The sequence below is a fragment of the Bombus pascuorum genome, chromosome 5 (assembly GCF_905332965.1).
Source record: "Bombus pascuorum chromosome 5, iyBomPasc1.1, whole genome shotgun sequence".
Classification (NCBI taxonomy): Eukaryota; Metazoa; Arthropoda; class Insecta; order Hymenoptera; family Apidae; genus Bombus; species Bombus pascuorum.
Genome location: NC_083492.1, coordinates 12,349,664 through 12,360,149, shown reverse-complemented (window position 1 = coordinate 12,360,149; position 10,486 = coordinate 12,349,664). Strand labels below are relative to the sequence as shown.

Sequence of the window (10,486 nt, the reverse complement as noted above, 5' to 3'; positions counted from 1 at the left end):
GATAGATAATAAATAAATACGTCAAAAAGTTTTTTGTTTAAATCAATTTGTTTAATAGTTATAAGCATTTGTATCATAACAATCTTGCTGTGCCAATACTTTTGTCCAGCACTGTATCTCTACGATTATAATTAACAACTAAATTAAAAGTGAATATGATCTATGTTTCCGATTTGGGTTATAACGAATAACCGATTTGGGTTATAACGAATGGGTTATAAATAATAACGAATCAATTATTAGAATAGTAGGCGATTGATTAATTGGATAACATTATTCTATGAAAAGAATATTTTTTATTATTTCACGTAGTGTTGTCGGTCGGATTCGAGAAGCTAACTCAAACTCAATACACAGATAATATTCATTTTTGATTGAATTACAACAGATATTTCTTACAGTCTCGAGTATGTGGTTGTACACGGTGTTTTTAAGTTCGCTTGATCCCCGTTGATAAACAGAACAAAGAACACATCGCTGCTAATTGGTAAAATAATTGGAAATAATGTCTATTTTATTTATATTTTATTTACACAACTAATACATTATTATATTTGGAAGCACTATTCAAAAACACAATGAAAACTTAGCCATAGTATTACAAAGACTAAGAGAATTAGGACTAAAAATCCAACCAGATAAATATGAATTTCTAAAACCAGTACTCGAATATTTAGAACACATAGTGACATCAGAAGGAGTAAAACCTAATCCTAAGAAAATAGAAGCAGTCGAAAGTTTTAAAATTCCTAGAAACCTTACCGAAGTCAAATCATTCTTAGGACTCGTGGGATAGTACCGGAAATTTATACGTAACTTCTCTAAAATAGCCAAACCCCTGACGGATCTAAACAAAAAAGACACTAACTTCCACTGGACGGACAAACAACAGAACAGTTTCGATACACTCAAACAAAAACTTTGTCAAGCACCTGTTCTGTTATACCCAGATTTCTCTAAAACATTCGTATTAACAACAGACGCTAGTAATGAAGGACTAGGAGCCGTATTATCACAAGACGGACACCCGTGCTGTTACATTTCTCGAACGCTAAACCCTCCAGAGAAAAATTATACGACTACAGAAAAAGAATTATTAGCTATCGTATGGTCATTGAAACGGCTACGACAATACTTGTTAGGACGAAAATTTATTATTAGAACAGACCATCAAGCTTTGAAATGGTTGAATAATTGCAAAGACCCATCGTCTAAATCAAGGCGATGGAGACTAAAGTTAGAAGAGTACGAATACACAATCGAACACGTTAAAGGCAAAGAAAACCCAGTCGCAGATAGCTTATCTAGAATTCACGCGAAAAAGTAGAAATTCCTGAAGGAACAGTAGTCTTATATTTCTTACAACATTTTACAAAATGGAAAAAGAAATCAGATATCCCAAGACGATTAGAAATAAAATCTAACGATCAATGTTTCTATCAATTAACTAAAACAGAATTATGAGAGTTCGACGAGGCAGTGTGGCTACGGAAAATCGACAACATATTACGAAATAACAAGAAAGAAGGTATAAGAGACAACACGTTTGCAGAATTAGAAAAGAACCAGATCAAACTTATGCTTCTATATTTCAACGATACCCGATACCTTGTTACTTTCGCGTGGGACCCAATTCAAGAATTAACCGAGGAAGAGATAGAGAAAATAACTCAGGAAAATCATAACGGTACGATAAGACATTTAGGGATACAAAAGACATACCAAAGAATAAAAGAACGATATAAAATTCCATATTTATTAAATAAAGTCGAAGAGTCTATAAAGAGATGTGAAACTTGTCAAAAGGAGAAATTAACGCGGATTAGACCAAAAGAAGAACCAATAATATCTGATACACCATTACAACCTAACGACAAAATTGCTATTGCAATGCTATGCTCGACAGCATAGGACCTATGACCAAAACTAAGAAAGGGAATCAATTTATACTCTCAATACATGACGAACTGACAAAATACTTGGTTCTAGTACCACTAAAAACACAACAGACAGAATCCGTAATAAATGCACTCTTAGAACACTACATTTACATATTTTCTGCACTCAAAACAATTCTAGCAGACCAGGGACAAAACTTCATTAGCGAACTCATGTTAAAATTCGAAGAGGCATTTAAGATTAAACACATTAAAACCACTAGCTTCCACCCTCAGTCGAATAGATCTCTAGAAAGAACACATGCCGTAGTAAAAGATTTAATCCGTACAAGTCTGCATGATAATAATGATAAAGAATGGGATGAGATATTAAACTTCATATGTTTGGGTTATAACACAACCGTACACGAAGGTACCGGATTTTCACCTTTTAAACTAACATTCGGTAGAGACGCAAACCTACCATCAGCAATCGCGAAAACTTCGAATTTAACTTACAGTGATGTTTTCACTCTGGCAAAAACAATTAAATAAATATTTAGATATCGTGAGAAAAACATTAATACACAGTAAAAAACGATACCTCCGAGACCAGAAAAGAAAGATAGTTCGAACTCAAATGGTATTTAAAGAAGAAGGTTTTGTATTAATCCATAATGATCATAAAAGAGACAAATTAGACACTGAATGGTTAGGACCATACAGAATCCATTCTGTCAAAACCCCTTATTACGATATCTTAATTGATAATATTATAAAGAAAATACACGGTAATCGTTTAAACCCTTACTTTCCAGGTCGACGCTCCTCTTTGTCGGAATAAATAAATCCGCGCAAATAAATATTACACCACTGGAAGGAAACTCTGTATTCATAGAAAACATCAAAAAGGGATATTTGTATAGCGATACTGCCAATATTATTGTAGGATTAGACACTAGCGACAGGCACGAACAAATAAGCACGATAGAATTACATAAATCGACAATAAACTCACGTGCAATCAGCAAAGAATACGCTGAAGAGCTAGACGGATTACAAAATCGTATCAATAACCTGAAACAACTCGCAATACACTTGAAAACGTTAATGCACACCCGAAGCAAACGCGGTTTACTTAACATCATAGGTTCTGTATCGAAAAGTCTATTTGGAACTCTCGACGATGACGATCTTACACTCATAAACGAAAACATGGACAAACTATTCGATGACAACAATAAAATCAAGACTGTAATAGCTAATCAGACAGCACTTATTAGGAAAATTGTAAACTCGGAAAACCTAAACCACCTAGAGAAATCATACAACGATGTATTAAAACAACAACAGCAGGCAAATATCGATAGATTTACGCTTAAAATGATTAAGAAGCTCGACACCGCGATGCAAACTTTACACTTTCAGTTAGACGAGATACTTAACGTTATAATATTAGGCAAACAGGGAATAATTAGCCCACAAATACTCGACCCCGATGAATTTATAGAAAACTACGCCAAAGCGATAACGCAGCCAGACGTACAACACTGCGATCTCTGCCAAAACCGAACATTATAGACAAAACGCGGATAAAAAGAAGACAAATGTACTAGCGTATCAGTGCGACTGATAAATAAATTCCATTACATATTGTACTCATCGCAAACGGCCCCTTCTCTCTCGAAAAAAATAGAAATAAAGTTTTAATAATTCTTAAAGCTGCTTTATTCACAATGCGTTTACATCTTTACAACCAAGTATTTTTTAAATAAAATAAGATATCAGAAAACTATTTGTGGAAACTTTTATAGTTATAAAATCTATATTTCCGTATCTATAAACAACCGTTCGCTGTTGTAACCTTTCACTCTGCCATGGTTGAAAGAATCACGAGTTAGCACTGAATGCCATCAATAACAGACGAAGGTTTTCGCATTTCTCCTCCCACTATTAGCAGGAAATCATTTGCTCGTCTTTGGGATTTGCGAAGCCACGTTGGTTTCCGCAGTGAACACTGTAGGTAATCAGTTTGTTTAAAATATTCATTCTTTCTTCCTCATATGTCAGTCTGTCGTCTGAAATAATTATAAAAAGAAAATATGTAAACGATCATTCGCTGCTGTAACCTTTGATCCGCCTGTGGTTGAAAGAACCGCAATAGTTCCGTACATAGTTCTGATTGTGTGACAGAAAAAAAAATTATTACCTCGTCCGTAATGGGTACTAATAGCCCCTGAGCTAACGTATATTCCTCAATTTCAGTCAGCGTAGGTATCCGCTCGGCGCACTCGGGACATTCTTCTGCGGGTATTAGCCGTCCTATTCGTCTATCGCATCTATGGCAACGAATGGCACGTGTGCGGCCTGAGACTCCGCAAAGGCTATGATAATTTGCTTCTTCGTACATGTGTAAGGTGTCCACTTGCATTATAGTAAATTCTAAGAAACACCTTCCACAAATTGAATGGTCGTTGGTGCGGTGGGCAGGTTCAATTCGTAGCATACAATAATATCTAGGTCGGTTTTCATATAGATCTTGCGGAGGTGCTAGAATCATCCTATTCGGAATATCACAATCTTGTATTAGTTCTGCTTGCTTGAAAAAGACGATGCACATCCTGCACATGTAGAAAAATTTCATATTACTTGCATGTTCCTGTATTCGTTGTCCTTAGTTCATCCGTTTGTCGATCGGTCATTGTCTATTGCGATTGTGAGCTAATTTCAATTTATTTGTGCTCACATATTGTGGAATTTACTGATTCCAGCGCGCGCACTTCGTGAGTTTCAATTGGGTTTTTCATATTCGTTGCCTTGTTGTTCCTTTCTAACTCAAAGTGACATGTTTTGTAGTTGATTGGGGTTAGGTTGGGGTTAGGTTAGGTTGGCGTGTCTTGCATCGTGTCGTGTTGAGTGCAAGACACGACAAGAAGATTTCAACGAAATTCTTCAAGAGATTGCATTTTACAGATCTGCGTATACTTCATGCAAAACTTCCATGCGATATATTTGGTATCAAAATAGAGTAAAAAGAGTGTTTAGTTGACAGGATACCCCTTATTGGAGCGGAAAAGCGAATTTCAAGGTTTCAACGAATATCCCCATAAGATTGTACTTTACATTATAATGTGCGCTGCAATCAATAAATTTCACAATATGTCACCATGGATAAGAAAGAATTAATAAAGCGACAAGAAAAATAACCGAAATTCACGAAACAGGCGCATCGCGACCAGTAAAATCCACATTACATCACTTTCAATAAAATAATAAACAAACTCACGTAAAATACTCTTTGCGAATCCTTAAACACTTCAAGAAATTTCGTAGAGACACTTTGTTATATCGAAGACTATGTAGGGATAGGTGTTGCGCGGTTGAAAGTCGGCATAACATTGAGACGCCTGCTGATGCACTCTGCCTTGCGTGCGCACTCCCCACCACAGTATCGAGTATCACCGTTACGTGGCAATTATCCCATGGTAGTTTTATTATAAATAGGAATTGTCCCCATTATTATAAATAGGAATAAATAGGAATATTTAGCAATTAAGCTAAGAACATTTACCGAATGTCCAGTTGAACAAAATGTCGCAGCTGCTTACCTCTGCGATAAGCTACTTACTTGCCTGCCATAAAGCCAGGTAGAGTCCAGGTGAGGTCGGCTCTACCTGAGAACATCATCGTACGCACAGTACACAGTGCAGCAAGCAGGCAATCGAGGCTGAGGGTTTATGGCAGGTAGAGTCGACTCTACCTGAATACATTATCGTCCCTTAAATGAATTATTCGCAAATTCTCGTAAAATACCATTGAGATCTCATCAATAATCAACTATCTTTTATGACGTCACTTTCGTTCCTTCTGGTCAAACTTTTGTCCTGGGGGTTTTGTCATGGGATTATATTAGTGCCTTTCTCAATAGGCAAGGGGAAACAGTCAGATACAAAATTTTCCCAAATATTTCAACGACAATAACATCAATCTTTATATAAATCTAATTGGTCATATTCTTTAGTCTACCATAAACCGAATCTTTTTAGCTTAACTTCTATTCACATAAGTATTTTCGGTTTATGGATGGTCCTTTGAACGGTCCTTGAGTTTGTTGCACGCTCTTGCTAAATACGGAGAAAGCAGATGTGCCCCGCGTCAGCTGGTTTTTCCCAGGAACAAGGACACACACTGCAGGAGACTTTCTCCTCGTATTTCATTTATTAACATTGGCTACAACCAATGGGCATCGCGGATCGTTACCCTCACTTTTCTACCGAAAAGTGTGTACGACGAATCCGCGTTCTTAGTTCAAAAAGGGTACACCCACATCGAGCTTTCCTCCTAAATAGTACGAGATGGGTCTATCACTGCTCTTACACATCTCGGACAGTCAACTCCACGGTTCTTTCGCTCATCGGGCAGTCAAGTCTACTATTCTAACAAGTTCTCGGCATTCAACACGCTAACTCTATCAACCCTCGGGTCAATCATTGTACTTTCCGACACGACGAAGCCAAATAATTTCTGTCTACGCTGTAAGTGTTGTAATCTGGTAAAAATATATATATTATATAACTGTAGACTACAGTTGCATTCATTGAACCACCCCTGTTATCCTAATCGAAACAAGGGGAACGACTATTTCGCGGCGTCGATTCGGATAATCGTAGCGAGAATTTACGCCTCTCGCTGACGCGTTTTCCTCGCGACCGCGTTTCTCCGTGAACGGTCGCAACACAAACCAAAACTGAAGTAACAATAAATCTAAAATAATGCATTATATTTCTAATATATGTATATGATGCAAATGTCATGTAAAATAAAAAGAAATTTAAGAAAAAAAAAGAAACTTTATTTTTTTTCTTGTTTGCAATATACTTTCGAGCTCTAGGCGTGACTGTTCAAGACTGACTGGGATGATTTTAGGGGGAGTATTTAAAATTCTTTTATTCGTGGGAGTGGGAAAAGGCTTCGATCATATATTTCTGAGAACGGATAGAGTGACCGGATGTTATCCCGATGGTCACTCATGCTAAGGCGCTTGGAATTTCTCTATCTTATCGCTTTGTTTAGTCGGATTTCGTTTGTGACATTCTCCCCTTCTTAGATTGAACTTGGTCCGTCAAGTTTTCTTCAAAAGACTTTTGTGGAATCGGACTCGGCGTGGCTTGAAAATCACAGCTAATTCTTCTTCTTCTTCGAGGTGGTAGATGTTGGATATTGCGAACGGGGCGCTTGGTGCTGGTGGGGATGTAGCATTGTGGCTGTTGATTACGGTTTCATTTCGGCAGAAAAATAAATTAATACATAAACTATTCGGTATACATTTTTTGATGCATTTGAATACTCCTATCTTGTTTAATCCGTATATACCTAGCATGCTTAATGCTATGTACCCTAATATCTGGAGCGTGGTTAACCCCCAATACTGTATACTTTTGATTCTATGTTCGAAATTAAGAGTTTTTATCTCGTCGCCTATTTTATCGATCATGGTCTTATAGCCTAGTAAATTATCTATTACATTTGGTGCACGTTCGAGTTTGTCTAACAAATGAGTGAAGCTATCGTTTGTTTTGAACGCTAGGGTTTTAGTTTTGATTTCGTAATTTTTTTTTTTTTTAGTTTATTCTGGTTTTTTACAATTTGTTCTGAAGGACATTTGGTAAAGTGTTATATCTTATTGGTAAAAAAAAAATAAAATAAAAATAAATATAGCATGTGGGTGGCTACCCCCAGCGGGGTGCCATCTTCGTGTTTGCTAGGTTATATCTTTTATGATTTCGTACATGACTTCGTTTTTTGTCTCGCCTATACACATGTGTTCACCTTTGTACAATATATCGCAGGAAGTGTTAGCTCTTATGATAGAGGGCTTGTCAAGTTTTTGCAAGGTGTGTTTCGTTTGGCAAATTGTGTCTAGGAGAAATGCGAAAACCTTCGTCTGTTATTGATGGCATTCAGTGCTAACTCGTGATTCTTTCAACCATGGCAGAGTGAAAGGTTACAACAGCGAACGGTTGTTTATAGATACGGAAATATAGATTTTATAACTATAAAAGTTTCCACAAATAGTTTTCTGATATCTTATTTTATTTAAAAAATACTTGGTTGTAAAGATGTAAACGCATTGTGAATAAAGCAGCTTTAAGAATTATTAAAACTTTATTTCTATTTTTTTCGAGAGAGAAGGGGCCGTTTGCGATGAGTACAATATGTAATGGAATTTATTTATCAGTCGCACTGATACGCTAGTACATTTGTCTTCTTTTTATCCGCGTTTTGTCTATAATGTTCGGTTTTGGCAGAGATCGCAGTGTTGTACGTCTGGCTGCGTTATCGCTTTGGCGTAGTTTTCTATAAATTCATCGGGGTCGAGTATTTGTGGGCTAATTATTCCCTGTTTGCCTAATATTATAACGTTAAGTATCTCGTCTAACTGAAAGTGTAAAGTTTGCATCGCGGTGTCGAGTTTCATAATCATTTTAAGCATAAATCTATCGATATTTGCCTGCTGTTGTTGTTTTAATACATCGTTATATGATTTCTCTAGGTGGTTTAGGTTTTCCGAGTTTACAATTTTCCTAATAAGTGCTGTCTGATTAGCTATTACAGTCTTGATTTTATTGTTGTCATCGAATAGTTTGTCCATGTTTTCGTTTATGAGTGTAAGATCGTCATCGTCGAGAGTTCCAAATAGACTTTTCGATACAGAACCTATGATGTTAAGTAAACCGCGTTTGCTTCGGGTGTGCATTAACGTTTTCAAGTGTATTGCGAGTTGTTTCAGGTTATTGATACGATTTTGTAATCCGTCTAGCTCTTCAGCGTATTCTTTGCTGATTGCGCGTGAGTATATTGTCGATTTATGTAATTCTATCGTGCTTATTTGTTCGTGCCTGTCGCTAGTGTCTAATCCTACAATAATATTGGCAGTATCGCTATACAAATATCCCTTTTTGATGTTTTCTATGAATACAGAGTTTCCTTCCAGTGGTGTAATATTTATTTGCGCGGATTTATTTATTCCGACAAAGAGGAGCGTCGACCTGGAAAGTAAGGGTTTAAACGATTACCGTGTATTTTCTTTATAATATTATCAATTAAGATATCGTAATAAGGGGTTTTGACAGAATGGATTCTGTATGGTCCTAACCATTCAGTGTCTAATTTGTCTCTTTTATGATCATTATGGATTAATACAAAACCTTCTTCTTTAAATACCATTTGAGTTCGAACTATCTTTCTTTTCTGGTCTCGGAGGTATCGTTTTTTACTGTGTATTAATGTTTTTCTCACGATATCTAAATATTTATTTAATTGTTTTTGCCAGAGTGAAAACATCACTGTAAGTTAAATTCGAAGTTTTCGCGATTGCTGATGGTAGGTTTGCGTCTCTACCGAATGTTAGTTTAAAAGGTGAAAATCCGGTACCTTCGTGTACGGTTGTGTTATAACCCAAACATATGAAGTTTAATATCTCATCCCATTCTTTATCATTATTATCATGCAGACTTGTACGGATTAAATCTTTTACTACGGCATGTGTTCTTTCTAGAGATCTATTCGACTGAGGGTGGAAGCTAGTGGTTTTAATGTGTTTAATCTTAAATGCCTCTTCGAATTTTAACATGAGTTCGCTAATGAAGTTTTGTCCCTGGTCTGCTAGAATTGTTTTGAGTGCAGAAAATATGTAAATGTAGTGTTCTAAGAGTGCATTTATTACGGATTCTGTCTGTTGTGTTTTTAGTGGTACTAGAACCAAGTATTTTGTCAGTTCGTCATGTATTGAGAGTATAAATTGATTCCCTTTCTTAGTTTTGGTCATAGGTCCTATGCTGTCGAGCATAGCATTGCAATAGCAATTTTGTCGTTAGGTTGTAATGGTGTATCAGATATTATTGGTTCTTCTTTTGGTCTAATCCGCGTTAATTTCTCCTTTTGACAAGTTTCACATCTCTTTATAGACTCTTCGACTTTATTTAATAAATATGGAATTTTATATCGTTCTTTTATTCTTTGGTATGTCTTTTGTATCCCTAAATGTCCTATCGTACCATTATGTTTTTCCTGAGTTATTTTCTCTATCTCTTCCTCGGTTAATTCTTGAATTGGGTCCCACGCGAAAGTAACAAGGTATCGGGTATCGTTGAAATATAGAAGCATAAGTTTGATCTGGTTCTTTTCTAATTCTGCAAACGTGTTGTCTCCTATACCTTCTTTCTTGTTATTTCGTAATATGTTGTCGATTTTCCGTAGCCACACTGCCTCGTCGAACTCTCATAATTCTGTTTTAGTTAATTGATAGAAACATTGATCGTTAGATTTTATTTCTAATCGTCTTGGGATATCTGATTTCTTTTTCCATTTTGTAAAATGTTGTAAGAAATATAAGACTACTGTTCCTTCAGGAATTTCTACTTTTTGAATCGCGTGAATTCTAGATAAGCTATCTGCGACTGGGTTTTCTTTGCCTTTAACGTGTTCGATTGTGTATTCGTACTCTTCTAACTTTAGTCTCCATCGCCTTGATTTAGACGATGGGTCTTTGCAATTATTCAATCATTTCAAAGCTTGATGGTCTGTTCTAATAATAAATTTTCGTCCTA

General features: G+C 36.2%; 1 protein-coding gene across 1 annotated transcript; it reads right to left on the bottom strand.

Moving 5' to 3' along the window:
- Nucleotides 1-3,681: 3,681 nt before the first annotated feature.
- Nucleotides 3,682-5,322, bottom strand: LOC132906999 (uncharacterized). Its single transcript, XM_060959703.1, has 3 exons — nucleotides 5,164-5,322; nucleotides 4,087-4,498; nucleotides 3,682-3,955 (listed from the first exon to the last, which is right to left on the bottom strand). Exons 1-3 carry the CDS (start codon nucleotides 5,274-5,276, stop codon nucleotides 3,944-3,946), a joined length of 537 nt encoding a protein of 178 aa, XP_060815686.1. The 5' UTR covers nucleotides 5,277-5,322; the 3' UTR covers nucleotides 3,682-3,943.
- Between the last annotated feature and the right edge of the window lie 5,164 nt (nucleotides 5,323-10,486).

Bases quoted from the DNA above. Each gene is read 5' to 3' on its own strand.
- LOC132906999 (XM_060959703.1), bottom strand. From the start codon at position 5,276: ATGTTATGCCGACTTTCAACCGCGCAACACCTATCCCTACATAGTCTT. The intron at 4,499-5,163 runs GTGAGTTTGTTT...CTACATGTGCAG, and splicing joins ATTCGCAAAGAGTATTTTAC to GATGTGCATCGTCTTTTTCA.